General features: G+C 33.4%; 1 protein-coding gene across 2 annotated transcripts in view; it reads left to right on the plus strand.

Moving 5' to 3' along the window:
• The window catches only part of LOC134840156 (uncharacterized), a 30713-nt gene extending 19558 nt beyond the window's left edge, over nt 1–11155 (plus strand). The window contains exons 4-6 of one of the 2 annotated variants that reach the window (XM_063855865.1): nt 7389–7550; nt 10309–10464; nt 10925–11155. In XM_063855865.1, the coding sequence (XP_063711935.1) occupies nt 7389–7550; nt 10309–10464; nt 10925–11074 (468 nt within the window). In that variant the 3' untranslated portion in view covers nt 11075–11155. Of the gene's footprint in view, nt 1–7388; nt 7551–8845; nt 9589–10308; nt 10465–10924 lie in introns of those variants that run through there. The other variant, XM_063855864.1, reaches the window with a different exon arrangement.
• The last annotated feature ends 4886 nt before the right edge of the window (nt 11156–16041 follow it).

The raw sequence follows: 16041 nt of genomic DNA on the forward strand, positions 1-16041 counted from the left end.
TTGTTATATTGAATGTTGGTTTAAAATATAGTGTTTTTGTGAAGTAATCTGTGTTTCTCTCTTCATTACTTACTATGTTATTTATGGATAATTCTTCGTCAAGAATTGTGGATTGGCAAATATCAAATAATTGGAGTATATTATTTACGCGGTAGGCTACTTCATGTATGGGTGAGAGTGTAGCGTTTGTTTCACAATATCCTAATGTTACTTGCTACGGTGTATTGTTATACACGTGTAACGAAATGATGTCGGAATTCGTGTTTTTCAAATATTTAATAGATGAGATCGTGATTTTGAAAAATTTGTGAATAGGTTTAAATTCAAAGTCTGACATAAAAAGTTGTTGTTTATTTTGACTTTTATCATACTGGTGAACTTGTTTTATTAAAAAATTATATATGTTTCCTGATAATGGTTTCAGGTGTTTCCGTTGTTGATTATAAATTGGATAAAATTTTAATAAGAATGGTGGTTCTTTGTTTAACCTTTGAAAAAATGTTAGAGCTGTATTTTTTGTTTTTGTGTACTTAACTTTGATTAGTATTTTACTATTTAAGATGTTGACTGTTGATATATATTTAGATATAAATGGTATGCCAATGATATTGTGCTTAATATCAGTAATATGAAATATTTTTTTAAATGGTTTGTTTAGGATTTTGTTTTGCTCCATTGTTCTCGTGGGGAGAAGGAATAATTGAATTTTTCCATAATTTACTATTGTTGATCCTTGTGCTGTTGCTAGTTTACTAGAGGCTGCAAGAGGCGTTAATTTTGGATGTAATGTTTTGATTTCATTCCATGTGGGAATATTAATTATGTTTGATTCTGCTCCTGAATCAATTAAAAAATCAATTTCAAGATCTGGTGGTTGAAATTCTTTGTTTCTTGGACTTTCTAAGAGAAATGGTACTGTCCAAATCTTTTCTCTGGGTTGTTTTTTCTGTATATTTTGATAAATATGATTTGTATTTGAGCATTGTGTTTTACCTTTTTCATCGGGTTTAATTACCGTGTTAATTTCGTTTACTTCTTGTGCAGTTTGTGTAGTATCGGTGGGTCCAATATAATAATTGTGAAGAAGTTCCAATTGATTTTCATATATATGTGATGTAAAAGGTTGTTCATATATTATAGATTCATAGTCGTTTTCGACTGTTATCATATTTACAGAGATGGTATTTTCTGTATCACTTTCTGTATCTGATGATCCACAGTTTATATGATTTAGTTGTAGTTCGTTACTTCCTGTGTCATCAATACCTGGGGGGTCTGAAGTTGTTTCTTCATTTGTCTGTACATGATTAATATGTTTTTGATGTTTTGGTGTACTACTTCTGTATCGATGTTTAGAATTATGATAATGGTTATTATTCCTATGTGGTGACTGGGAATAATTTCTATATCGATTATTGTAACTTGAATTTCAATTTTGCGAATTGTTCCGTGATCTATTTTGATAATAATCATTTGATCTGTGATAGTAAGATCTATTATATGAATTATTTCTTGATCGATTGCTCGGGTAACTCTGATTTCGATTGTTCGAATAACTTCTATTTCTATTATGTGAATAGTTTCTATTTCTGTTGTATGATGAGTTTCGTGATTGAGTATTGGAATAGTGTTTATTCCTTGGATTTGATTGGCAACTGGATCTAGAAACAAATTGTGTTGCATTGGAATTTGATCTTGAATAGTTATTTCGACTATTTGATCGGTTATAATTATTTTGTGAAGAATTTTGTGTATTTCTTCGTTCTGGTGATCTTCCTCTATAACTTGAGTTATATGGTGATTGATTCCTTGTGTAATTGGTGTTGTTTGCAAGTGGTTTTCCTGAACCGTTATTACTATATATTTTTGTTTGGTAGATTTTGATCTTTTTTCATATATTGATAGAACGATTTATTTGGTTCTATATGCTTTTGAGGTCTATTCTGATTATCTTGTTGTTTTTGTCTACATTCGGAAATACTGTATCGGTATCGTCGGCAATAATTACACCATTTTTTGAAGGATGATTTGCCTTTAAAATTTGGATGTTTTTCATAGATATTTAGTATTTCAGTGATTTTTTCAATTAGGTCTGTATCTGATTCCTGTATGTTATTTATATGTGTAGTGTTTGTTTCAATTCGATTAACAAAATGTAGTTTTAGATTTTCTGTTTCTTCGAGTTTCATTGTAATTTCCGCTTGCTCTAGTTTATCTACTAGTTTTCGAAAATCTAAATCTGGTTCTCGAATTGAGGAAGGATGAGATGCTCTCTTTTTTATTGCTATTTTCCTTAATTGAGGTGTTAAGGTCATCATTAAAATTTCTGTCATTTTTGTGCTTCTATGGTCATGTGTATTAAGTGAATATGCTTTTCGAACTAGTGTTTCGATACGTACTGCTAATTGTTTGATAGTTTCATTTGGTAACCTGCGAATTTCATTACATAAAACTCTTTGGAGTTGCTTATTTCTTTCGGAGTCAAACATTTTTGGAAATTCTTGTGTAAATCTTTTCCAGTCTGATTTTATTTCTATAGGTAATACTGAAAACCATTTTTGAGCTGCGCCATCTAAGGTTGTTTGTATCAGTGCTGTGCGTCTATGTATCCAGATTTGATGTAGTGGCGTATTAATTGGTTCAGGTCCTATTTTTAAAATTAAATTTGCTGTTACTGCATTTAGATAATCTTCACACAGACAGAATATTCAGGGTCTGTTCCTTTGAATACCATCAGTGGTTTATTGGATGTTATTGATGATCCACCCATGAGGTATGGATTCATTGTCATCTGTAGTGATTCCTCGGCATTTGACATATGCGAAAAATTAGAAAGTTGATTTTTTGTTATTTCGTGTTGCTGAAGGTAATATGGAAGCGGTATTTCATTTTGCATTTGAGTTGCTTGATAAGAATGCATTGACATTGGATTTTGTGGTTGTATTGGTTGAAAAGATTGTGTGTTAATTGGGTTTTGTATATGCATTTGTTGTGGATTTTGTACATTTTGTACATTTTGTCGGAAATTTTTATATTTCGAGATGGTTGAGGTTGTCGTGGTCTTTGTGTGCGATATTCTTTAGTATATGGTGCAAAAATATCTGGTTGGTGATAATCATCTTCATCGGATGATAAATAGTTTGTATTAAATGGTGTATGTTGGTTATTTTTATTTTATTGAAAGAATGGTTAATTTTCAGTATAATCCTTGTGTAGGTTGTGGATTATCTGGAAAATTTGTCGATGTTTTCGGGAGATTCCAATAATGAGAACATACGTGATTTGAATTTTGTGTGTTTTTTCGGGGAGGTTGATTTCTTCTTGGTTTGTGAGCATAATTATAATTGTGTTCTGCAAAAGTGTTTCTTGTGAATGATTTTCGTGTTTTTGACGGTATTGTCATTGGTCTATACGTTTGATAATCCATATGTGAATATTTTGGAGCAACCAAAGATTTAACGGTTGATTGTAAGGTTACTTGTGCCAGTGAAGTATTTGTATTTCTTGGTGTTGTCAAATTTGGGTGTATTGGTGAAATACTTTGTTGTGTAGTTGTTGTTGTTTGGACGATTTCTTCATTTATGAAGTGTGATGGTGTTTGAATATCTTGTTGTGTAAGATTTTTAGTTCCATTAAGGTTTTCATTGTGTATGATGGTCGAATTTAAACTGTTATTTCCCGTATCAGGTAAAAATGTATTGTAGTTTAATGGTGTTGCATCAATAGTTCATGGTATTACTTTTACATAATCTCTGTGATAAGATATTGTACTTATTGCTTTACTTGAGATAGCTTGTGAGATTTTTATAAATGTAGGATGAGACCATTCAGGGTCCCAAACGTAGTCTGATTGTTCTGAAAGGGCAGTGTCATCATTTGTATTTTAAGGTCTGAAATTTTTTCTTGCTTGTGAAATTAAATCTAAATTGTGGTTGAAATAATCTACTATAAACCATGCCAAAATCTTTTGTAAATCATGTTTAGTGTGTTGTGAAACATCATCTTTAGTGAAATTTTCTTTAATTATATGTAGAAATGTTGAAAATGATGCGATTTCACGTCGTACTTTTGTATGTTTGGATGTTTCAGTTGGTGAGGGACTTTGAAATTCTGTTTTTTCTAATATAGAGATATAAGTATTTATTATTGCAAAAACTTCGCTAGTAAATATGGAGTTTGCTCTTTGTGAATTATGATATTGTATGCTTTTGATAAATTCTAGGAATACTTTTGAAAATTCTATTTCAATATCATCTGTTTGAATTACATATTTACCATGGTCTGTATTTGGTGTGCTGAATTCTTTGGTGTAGATTCCATATTGTTGTGTTAGGTTAGATATGTCTTTCAAATAATGTTCAATAATTTGTCTTTTGATTTTTACATCTGGGAATTCTGCTTTGCATGGACTGATTCCGGGTTTAAACAAATTTACGAGTAAGTTCTTGCAAAAATCATGTTGTCCTCTGGGGTAAACTGCTTCGTCATCTGCACTATCGTCATTTTGAGTGTGGCTCAGTTTTTCGTTTGGTGACTGTTAATATATAGCTATCGATGTGTCTAATTGGTTGATTCCAATTATACAGGTGTACTGGTTTGTGTTTGTATTGCTTTTTTATGATTCTTTTTCCTGTTTTTGATGAATTTGAAGTTGTTACTGAGTCGGAAAAATGTAATTGGTCGTGAATGGGACAATTTTTATCAATTGATTTATTTAATTTGTAGAGTTCATCTAAACTGCTGGCTTCTGATTCAGAAAATGCGTTTCTATTTTTTGAAAAAAAAATTTCGTGTGATTTGTCTTTGTTTGTTTATAATTTTTCTTTTTATTGTTTGTCGTTTTGTTCTAATGTATCCAACTGTTTGTGTATGAGGTGTGATTACAAGATCGTATTTTTTGTTATCTATTTCACAGTTGTGTAAAACGATTGTTTGCTTATTTCCTAAATTTTTGAATGACGTAAGGTTTAGGATGAGGGATGCAAAAAATTGTTAGGTATTTCTATTTTCTTAGACTGTTAATCCTTACGATTTTTTGGTTAGCTTAGACTGGGTCTTTTTATTCAGGGTTGGAGAGAAAAGTATATCGATTCCGAAGAATGATTTTTTACTTTCTCGTGGCTAGTCTAAGCTATGGTGTTAACTTATATAATCTTGCTTAGGGGTAGTGATTGTGTTCAAGGGTTGGAGAATAGTAAATCGATCCACAAGGTTCAGGTATAATTAGAACGCAAGTAGTTCGTTAGATACTATTTTAAACCTACTAAGTCTAAGACCTATCCTGGGTCTGGTAAGAGGAGGGTTCATGTGAAGGATGAATAACCGAAGTTCTTCACTGTTTATCTTAATTTGAATGGTTAGTTTTATTTAAAAATTTCTATTAGTCTTAGGTCTTTTGGAAGGGTTGGATAGTGAATCGACGTTTGAGGTCGTTAGACACTTGCTAAGTGGGTGGAGGAGAACAAAATTGTTCTTTTTGATCCAAGAATAGGCCTTGATGATCAGGTTTTAAATTTAGTGAAATAGAAAATTAATTAAGATCCAAGGATAAGCCTTGAGGATCTGATTTTAAAATTAAGTGAATTTAAATTTAAGAGGGTTTAAGTTTTTTTAAGAAAAAGATTTAGTTCTTTTATGATATTAGTGAGCTTATGATGGAAAACATATGATTTATGATTACTAACAATTTATTGTCATGCTGCTAATTTTTATTTTCATTTTCAATAAATATTTTTCAAATATGTTTTATGTAATACTGCAGAAATTAAAAAAACGATCTGAGATCTTTTTATCAATTGTTATTGTACATTAATAATTTTGTTTAGTGCCTGAAATGATCATGTAGATTGAATTTTATGTTTGCAAATGAAAATCTAAATTCATTGCTAAAAAGATTCTAAATACAAAAGTTTGTGTTGGCTTTTGCCGTACTATCATATAACTATTTGGTAAGTTTCTACTTTGTCGTATGTCGTCTCTGGTTCGAGGTCTTCTTCCAATTCCGGGTAGTTCTATTATTGTTCGGAATATCGGCTCTGATCTATTGAGTCGTAGAGACATTTCAATTAAATTATTATCGTATAACATTTTGAAAAAGTTTTGTCTAATTTCTAATCTATTTTTGGTTAGTTCTAAGCTATTAAGGTCTTATTCGAGACTTATTGTCGCACCAGATGAGTTAGAACCGATGTGGTTAACTCATAGAGTAATTTCGGATAGGGTACACCGTCTGCTCGTCACGCTATCTTATTTTCGGCCGGATAGATTCGTGCAACTTCTTAGTCTAATACCGATCCTAATCTTACTCTTATACTTTCTAGTCTCAGGGTGTTTAACTAGTCTCTGCTAGGCTCAATAGATCTAGGGTATACTGGTTTATTGCGGCTGCTGAAGTTCTCTTGGAGAGGCAACTAATTTCTAAGTTAAATTCAACTCTCTCTGGTGCTGAAATTACCAGTAATTTCAGCACTTTCAAATAAGTGGGTTGTTAGTTAGATGGATTATGATTGGTTAATATTAAATACTTTACTGTGGTAAAATATCCAATTTATCCAATCATAAAATGTAGTTTAGATCAAGTTCCACTAGTTTGACCAAATTTTCTGTGCTGCAGGCAAAAAGCGTTTTTAGGCACTTTTTGGAAAATTTCGGCCAAAAAATTGCGTTTTTTTTTGCGCGCGCTCCCTTCTCGAAATTAGTATAGCTTGGCGCCAAAGGCGCCTTTAGAAAAATTCAGTCAGCCAAAAATGAACATCTCAAAATAGCACAAAGGGGGGACCCGTTAGGTCGGCAGGGGGGTCGAATCCCTGAGCGGGGGGGGGGGGGGGGGGGGGGGGGTTGGGGCGTCCGCCTTTTGCTTCTAAATCCGCTACTGAAAGGAAGCTTGTCAAATCCGTTCTATTCATTGAGGCAAAAATCTCAGATTTGGTCGGTTAGTGTTTGAGAAACGATGAAAAAAAATCAAAAATATTGGTCAAAGGTCAAAAACTCCCCCACAGACTTTTTCGAAGGCTGTACACAAAGAGTTAAAGCATAAAGAGACCAACTTCCCCCTGGAACTACTCTGCAGTAACTAGAAGCCATCCAGTAGTTAATTTTGAATGACATAGCAGCATCAAAAGTGATTCCACTGATTTCAATTAACTTGTTGCTAGCCCAAAAAGTCTACATTCCGATTTGATAACGCTTGTTCATCGCCAGCGAATAAAATTATTTTCAGCTAGTGTCATAAAATAACATTAATTTCAGCTACTTTGATCTGCTAGTTTCAGAAGAGAGCCATTCACAAAAAATAAGGAAACGCCTTGTGAGGGGGCGGATTTGTGTTTCTAGCTTACTCATTGAATAATTAGTTTAATCATTTCACGTTTCGATGAATTTGAGTTTAGATGGAGCGTCTGCGTGAGCACCTGTGTAAGCAGGAGTCTACTAGACAGCTGTTGGTGATAGAAGCAGATGAGCACTTTGAGGAGTTGAATGAGGAGAGCAGGATGATGATGTGGAGGGAGAGGGCACTCTATCTGGAGGCACAGCAGCCCCATATAGACGAGGTCAGTTATATAAGCATTACATAATTTTTCTCTTTTTTTTCAAATTTAATAAGGGTAGCCAAAATGCAACAGGAAACTGTTTGCTGAGAATGAGAACAACAGGACACAGATAAATTGGGCTAACTCAATGTTTTAATTTGTATAGTGCTCAAATAACGAAAAAAAAATCAAAACTGACATTATATTCACATCAACCCAAAACATAGTAGACATTAATATAGATGAGGGTAAAACATTTTTTTGAAAAACTAGCAAATTTTCTCAAATATAATTTATTTTTACTATAAAAAAATTTACTAACTTTTTTTGACGAAAAAAATTTGTTTTAACATCATAGTTTTTTTATATAAATTTACAAATCACAAATGGGATTAAGTCAACACAGGCTGGCTTCTGAGCAAACTGAATTTAATATAAGGTGAATATAAAGGTTATCTATGTATATATGACTTAAAAGCCTCTAATTTCGTTAACTGATAACTGTTCATGTAAATGTATCCAATATTTATTAATTTCCTTATTATACTTTGACTTTTTTAACATTCTTAAGTTTTTGAGTAAACCATTTCACTTCTTGGCACATACTTTAGCAATAGAAAACTCTGATGAATGGTTTCCATATACTTGTGCAGTACTCACTTTTTTGGTCTATTGTTCAACGACTTTTTATGTTTTTGTACAATTTCTTCATTTGAAAAATTCATTTTTTCAAAGAACACTTCAAAAACTTTCAGCAAACAAAATTTTTTATGGTGTTATGTTTCATCATAAGTAGATCACGACATCTTTCAAACTTTTTTTCATGAAGCAAACTTTTACACACCAGTTTATTAGACGATTCAAATGATCAACTTTTTTCTGTTGCCATCTGCTGAAAAATACTCCACTATAACTAAGATGGGACAAAACTACTGGTTCTAGGAAAATTATTTATGCCACAAGATGTATATTGACTTAATTTGGCAAGCCATTTTGCCAAGACATTTATTCATTTCGTTTGCAAACCCTAATATTTCGTCCAATATAAGACTCCGATACCAATCTGAATCTTGGCTTTTAAATTCCACATTTTCAAAAATATAGAAACCAAAAAGTATAACGTTAGAAAAAAACATCATTTAGAGCAAAATTCACGAAGCCATGTGTTAACTGAGGGAATGATTCAAATTTTATCTAATAGCTCTATTTGAAAATAGTTTCAAAATGGATAAAGATTGTTTATCATCAAATTTATGAATTGTCGACATTTGAGCAACCATTTTTCAATTTAAGATGAGTTCTGATTGAAATTTCAGCAAAATGAGAAAATTCACAAAATGGTGAAAGTTCTTGTACGCGGACATCGCCCGTGTAGCACTGTAGGCGATGACGGCGGGCCGGTCAGAATTTCCGGAGACGCCGGCACCTCCGGACTAAGTTTCGGGTCCCTTGCGATCACAACCACAGATGCTAAGGGTAAAAAACGAAAAGAACAACTTCAGAATGCTGCTTTGTTCACATGCGATCAAATGAACGAAAAATGCAGGGGCTGTATGCGAAGTTTGGGCGAATGTGTATTAGAACAGATTTCGTCTCTGGATAAAAGTCACAAAAAGTTTGAAGAGTCTAGAAAGAAAGAGAAGGAAAAGCATTATGAATACTTTTGTCACGCACAGTTTAAGTATATGGCTGTCTAGATCAGACAGTGCAAACGACGAATAGTGCAAAATGCGATGAAGACGATGACGCCATAAATTAAAAACTCGCATGAAAAAAGAAACTGGTAAAGAGATCAATCGAATGATATGGTTTCAACGAACTTTGGCATAAAAACTGTCTGCAAATTTATCAAGTTCACCACCCGGTTCTCTTAAAAATGGCTAATTCCGATTTTTTTCTTTGTGCATGTTAGTACAAGCTAGCTTGTTGTTCCGACCTTTTGAAAAATGTGGAGGAACTTCGTATTTGGGTGTGATAAATATTTTTTCTTTTCCACGCGAAACCAGGGTCGAGTGATATACCAAATTGAAACCCTTTCAGTCGTGATTCGAGCGACATTGAACAATTTTCAATCGAATAAAACTGATTTAAAATTTTTGATTTTTATTTCCGATTTGAGCGAATAAAGCGAGCGAGCAGTTTTACGACAGCTTAGTTACACCTAATTAAAGCCCTGAAAACTTACTTTTAAGCAAGTAAAATTTGTTTTCGGAAATTTTTAGCGCCATTTTGAAAATCAAAAATTTCAAAAAAAAATTCTGCAAAAAAACTGAAAAAAAAAATATAGTTTTTTGTTGTTCATATGCCTGAATTATAGTTATACATCAGATCTTTTTATCACGCCACGTATACAAAAACGACTAATTTGAAAAAAAAATTGTAGTTTTTAAAGACTATGGTCAGAACATTGTACTTGCACAGTAACCGCCTATCCTTGTTTTTTTTAAATGTTTTTTTAGCTGCTTTATTGTAGAAAAAGGGTGACCATAAGCCTTTGTGCTTCGTATCTCTCATCTATACAGTTGTATTTCAGAAAATATCCTGAATTAAAAAGGTCTCATCTCAGTCTCTTCAATTGATCCAGAACATTTTTTGTAAATTTCAACCTGGAGCAGAACAACCAATATAATAGTTTTTCAAAAATAGGTTTTTTAATCATAATTAATTCTTTTTAAAAGATAGTTAATTCAAAAGCGTTTCTTATTTTAAAGTAGTGCTTATTAGTTACAAATCAGAAAATTTTTTTAAGGTTTACTAATATATTGTTGTTCTGTTCTAGGTTGCGGAGAAGCAGTACGCTCTCCTCAAGTTCATTGCGAAAAAACACAAGTGCAAAGTAATCCCGGAGGACAAATTCACAACTGTCACTCAGTTCACCAAAGATGCCAGAGGTCGCAAGGTCAAGGAGACCATCGAAAACGCCACCATGGTCAAGGTCAGCTGACAGCCTCAGTTTAAAATCTAAGATAGAAGAGGAAAAGTTTGATAAATTTGGAACACTTTTTAAACATATTTCGAGCATTTACTTCTTCTACTACAATTAGGGCTGAGCCGCATATGCAGGGAGGAGCCCCACAGTCTGTTTTTTTATTAAACCCTTAACCTCAAAATTGGCCGGATCGTTTTCAACAAAAGACCTAAAAATACTCCGCTCATTGGACTTTTGCAATGCTGTAGGGAACTGAGCGAGGCATAACGGGTTGCAGCTGGTCTTCTCATCGATACCATTTTGTGTACAATCAACAGCGTGGTTTTTAATAAAAATTTGAAGAAAGTACCTAAACGGGAATTCTCTTCAACTTCAATTTTGTTTTTCATAAAGTTTATTTTTAATTGGAACCCATTTTTGAAAAAAAAATTCGCCTAATTAACTTGATCTGCTGTTTGTGAAAAAGCTAGGAGAGTGCGATGAGAACTGCAGAGTATGTTGCAAGTATCTGGGCAAGAACTGCATGGAGAACATCGGGGCCCTGGATAGACTGGAGGCATTCCAGTCGGCCAAGAGAGCCGACGAAGTACACACACACTTTCATCCTAAACACTAGAAACTATATTCCAATGAAGATCCGGACATAAAACGACTTAATATTTTATTTTCCATGTTCTAACAATTTATTCTGACATTCTCTGGTTTAAAAAAGCTCGCGTTAGCAGTGAATGTGTATTATTTCGAAAAGCTAGAAATCAAAGAGGATTCAAAAAATGGCCCAAGCAAGCAGGAACTTTACCTTAATTTTGTCATTTAATTGCAGACAGACAGTACCGGATTAAAGGGAGGCAGGTGATTGCCCCCTCCCTCAGGGATTTGACCCTGAGCCGACCCAAAGCCCCCCACCCTATGTAGTATTTCGAGATATCCATTTTTGGCTGACTAACCTAAAATTTATAACGCACCAAAAATAGTTTTATCTAAAAACCGCTTTTTTCCTGTTTTTCCAAGTTTGACTGTTCCGCAGAAAATTTGGCTAAAATAACGTCTTAATAGTGATTTTGGAGACCTCAGAAAATTTATTTGATCGAGTTAAAAAAAGGTATAGAACCCTTTTGCAATTATCTTGCTTAACGCAAGAGCAAACACAATTGGCTCTCTATGATGTTGATGGACCTGATACCGCGTGAAGAAAAACTCCTAGCAATGTCTAACAAGCAAAAAAATCCACGCAATTTTTTCACAATGCTGCTGCTTTATACAATGCGCTGACAATTCAAGCTTAACCAGTTTCCACAAAAAAAGCAAGTCAGTGAAAACATTGCCAACTGACAGTTGGAAAAATTTAATGAATGCAAAGAAACTGAAACAAAAACTGACTTTATCTTTTTTCAAAAATCTTCAACTTTTGAATTTCGAAGAAAAAAATAGACGGCCTTAAAGCTCTTTGAGTTTGAAAAAAATTTATGATGGACACTTTTTTGCTAACTAAAATTAAACCAATGTGAGAAAACTGGATCACAAGGAGAATTTTTATTTCACTGGGTTATCTGATAATTAATTTCCATTTTCGAAATAAGAAGTTGATCACGTTTTTCGAGACCTTTACATTTTTGATTTTCGACCGCGTATTTTGCCTTCCTTTTAACAATGGAAATGCACTGAACTTAAAAAGAAATCACAAGTCAAACTGCGAAACACCAAAATTGAGCGCGAACAAAATTGAAGACTTTTACCTGAAAAAAATAACAAAAAAAATCAGCAAGACATATATAAGAGTCCGCACTACGTTCATTACTCTTGAAAAATCGGTAACGCAAAAAAAAACACTACGACTATTCACAACTTTTTTCGACATTTTAAACTTAACCATTAAAAACTCAAAGCATCTCTAGCTTTTAAGAATCCGTGCAAACCGTTTTATCAAAAAGACTATGCCGTGAGTTTTAAAAATTTAATTAAGACTTCTTAGATTTTCAAAAAAATTTAATCTTCATTCATTGTTTGTTTTAAGATAAAGGTCAATCAAATTGAGTACCACGCGTAAAAAAAGGACAATTAATTACGAAAAAAAACAGCAGATAAATTGCTATGTGTCAATAAAATCAGGGAAACTGGGAAAAATAATTTACATTTTTTTGCTCATTTTTAAACTTTCATACTTCGGAGGAAGAAAAATGTAAACAATCTTTGCATTGAAACAATCGGATCAATTGAGCAACCCAATTCCCCTGTAATGACTAATTGAGCTGTCTCTCCCCTTTCCCCAATCAAAATTTCAAAGCGACAAAAATCGTTATCGAATGCGTAACCGAGTGTTTTTTTAGTGCCACTAGTGCCACGAAAATAATAGCAAATTCAGAAAAAAAACGATTTTTTCGTTTTAACTATCGTTGCTTTGAGAGCATTGGTAGGGTTGGTTCTCTAAACCTGTAAATAAGTCCCAAGAACTGACCACTTCAGCAAGATATAAAAATACAAAAGAGCATATTACATTTTCCTTCAATTAGAATAGAAAGACACCGGCCCGGCTTAATGCAACCAAAGTGATTATTTTTTGATGCGATCTTCGCAGAAAAGTGAAAATTCATGCTTGGTGTGGTTTTTCATTCAGTCAAGTTTCCCTGTTAGAAATAATAGTTTTTAACAAAAAAACTGAACGCCATTGAAGATATCGAATTCCGGACTTCAATTGTAAAAAGTTATTTTACATCCGAAATTTTTTGAAAAATTCTGGGAGATTAAAAAACTGCAATTCGGCCGTTTTCTAGGCGCTTTGAAGAATTTATTCGTAATGCTGAAAGCGCAACGCGATTTATTTATGGGTGGTAAATTATCCCGCACGACAAAATCGTTCCAAAACGAATTGAGGCTAACTGAATTGTATTCATTTCGTACCACTCAAACTTGATCTTTGATATTGTCTAAAAAAATTATAGATTTTCAATATTTTTTCCCAAAAACTGTTCGATATGGATTAAGGGGCAGTTGGGCCATTCAGGGCTTCTTCCTGATATACGAGCAGTCTCGTTAGATCTCAATAATTGTGAATTTTTCTGCTCAACTGATGGTTTTGACCAACTGAAATTAGTTTGCTAGTTTCAAGTAGTTAAAACATGCCTCTAGTACTCAAAAAGAGAATTGGGGCAGATTCTGTTGGAACTCAAAGTTTTCTGGTGGACTTGGTATCGTGAGAAAAACACTCCTAACGATAATCTTAAAAGCGAAGAAATTGACGCAAACTTTTTATAACGCAGCTGCTCTATACAATGCGCTGATAATTCAAGCGTAACTATTTTTCCAAAAAAACACGTCAGAGAAAAAAATCTGCAACGCAAACGAAAATACTACTATTATTCAAAACTGTTTTGGACCGGGAACCAGCTTTTTATCAGACCGAACTTTTACCAGAAAAATTATAACACGGACCTTTTACTAGACTCGATAAAGAAATTTGATTGACAGATGTAATGACGTCGTGTAGTCTGGTTTCTTAGCAAAATTTTGTTTGTTCTAACCGCTTCCTATTTGAACCTTCCACTAATTTAAATTTATCTCAATTAAATTATTGCATTGTGGTCTATTGAAAAATTGGTCTGGTAAAAGACCTAGCCCCGTTTTGGACCTGTTTAACTTTAACCATTTTTTAAACTGAAAATATTTCTAACTTCTAAGAATGTGTGCAAACAGCATGATCAAGAAGCGAAAAATTGATTTTTTTTTTAATTTGAAACTCACACGCTTTGTAAAGTACAAGGTGAAAAACTCAGCTTCTAGCAAAATATGTTTAAAACCTTTGCCTCGAATAAATCTGTTTAAAAAATTTTGAGCCAGATTAAATTACCACTCACGCGTTTTTTGAGCACGTGTTAATTATCCCTACTTAGCCAATTGGTAGTTTTCGAACCACCATATATTTAAGATCAAGGATCACAGCTAGAAATTTCAGCTCAGGACATTAATACCTTACAGATAATCTGAAAATTATCTTCAAGTAGGGTTGGTTGAAAATAAAATTGTGCCTAAAAACCAAACCCAAATATTTCGGGCCAATAAGAAAAAAACAAATATTTTATTTTTCACCGAAAGTCGGAACAACAATCATTTCATCATACAGAAGCGAAACTAAGATTCGCATCACATGCAATTCAACTCAAGCAGAGCATTTCAAGCTGGCAAATAGAAAATGAGACCGAAACTACCAATTAGAAAAAAAATATTAAAACGATGAAAAAACTATCTACAAAACTTTCATAAGTTTGCCTCGACTAGTGGTCAAAAGTTTCAAATCACAGTTAAATGGTATTAAACAAGTGGCTATTTATCCAAAAATTTTAGGTAGAGGCCCGTTCAAAATTTTAAACTTACAGAACTTAATTAAAAATCTGTGTTGGTAAATTTGCTTTGTACAGGACAGGACGACTTCCAATTCCAAGCTGTGGGTAGAAACTCAGTTCATATTGATAGGAAAAAAGGTCCGATCGGTATTTGAACTCCGGGCCTTCAGATCCAAATCACGCGCTTTTGCACTAAACCAAGCGGGAACCCAAACTCTGCATTTGAACGATCAACAATTTTTCAACGATCAACAATTTTTCAGTTAAAACTTATGAACAGTTGATTTCTAAATTTGTTGCTTTTCAGCTCTTGTTGGTTTTCAATAATGTCAAACGAATGATCTGACATTAGTCTTTAATTTGTAGAGCCTGAAAGCTCGTGGAAAATTTCAACCTATTCCTTAAAGTTTTCCCTCCAACCCTCATAACAAAAACATTGCAAAACCAGCGGCACACCTTATTAAGTTGAAGCAACCAAATTTCTCATTCTTCATCGGCGCTGTTTTTTGTTCGAAACAGTCAAATCGCATCTTGAAATGAAAAAAAAAATTGAAATGTAAATTAGCAGAAAATGCATTCTAAGAATTCAAGATCTAGAAATAGAAGCGCAATTGGACTCCAAACAACATTGATGCTGCAGCTCACTCATTACATTATGGAAAATCATATGTTACGTTGTACTCAATTTCAGCATCATTCCAAGTTCATAGCTATGCCATTAAGATTATTTTCAGGAGGATCCAGGCGCAGAAAAGGTTTCAACTTCTGGCGGAGGATGGGGCGGGGAGAGGGGCAAGACTGGGATATTTGCTCAGTTTAACCAAACAGATGGGATTTCCGAGGCAGACCAAATTCATATTCGTCACAATGAAATAAAAATTGCACTGCATTTGTGATCAGGATAATAATTTTAGCTCAGCTGAATGAGTCATCGGCACCAACTGCAGATGTTAAAAACGGGAGATAACCTTAAAGCAGCAAAGAAATTTCAAATAAACCAACTTAAATCAACATTGCACAACCCTCCATGCCTTCTATAATGCTAAATCTTTATTCACTTAATTATAATAAACATATTGATTATTTGTCTAGTGTCATTGCTCAGTCCAAAAAAAAACAATTTTTCAACGAACTCGTTGACCGATAAAAGCATTTTTCAGCGCAGACCAATGAACTAAAATTTGAAGGCATAGATTGATGTTGTTTCTTCATTGCACCGGATAGGAAAGAATTACTTACAAGTCAA

Source organism: Symsagittifera roscoffensis, chromosome 2, assembly GCF_963678635.1.
Source record: "Symsagittifera roscoffensis chromosome 2, txSymRosc1.1, whole genome shotgun sequence".
In the NCBI taxonomy this organism is placed as follows: Eukaryota; Metazoa; Xenacoelomorpha; order Acoela; family Convolutidae; genus Symsagittifera; species Symsagittifera roscoffensis.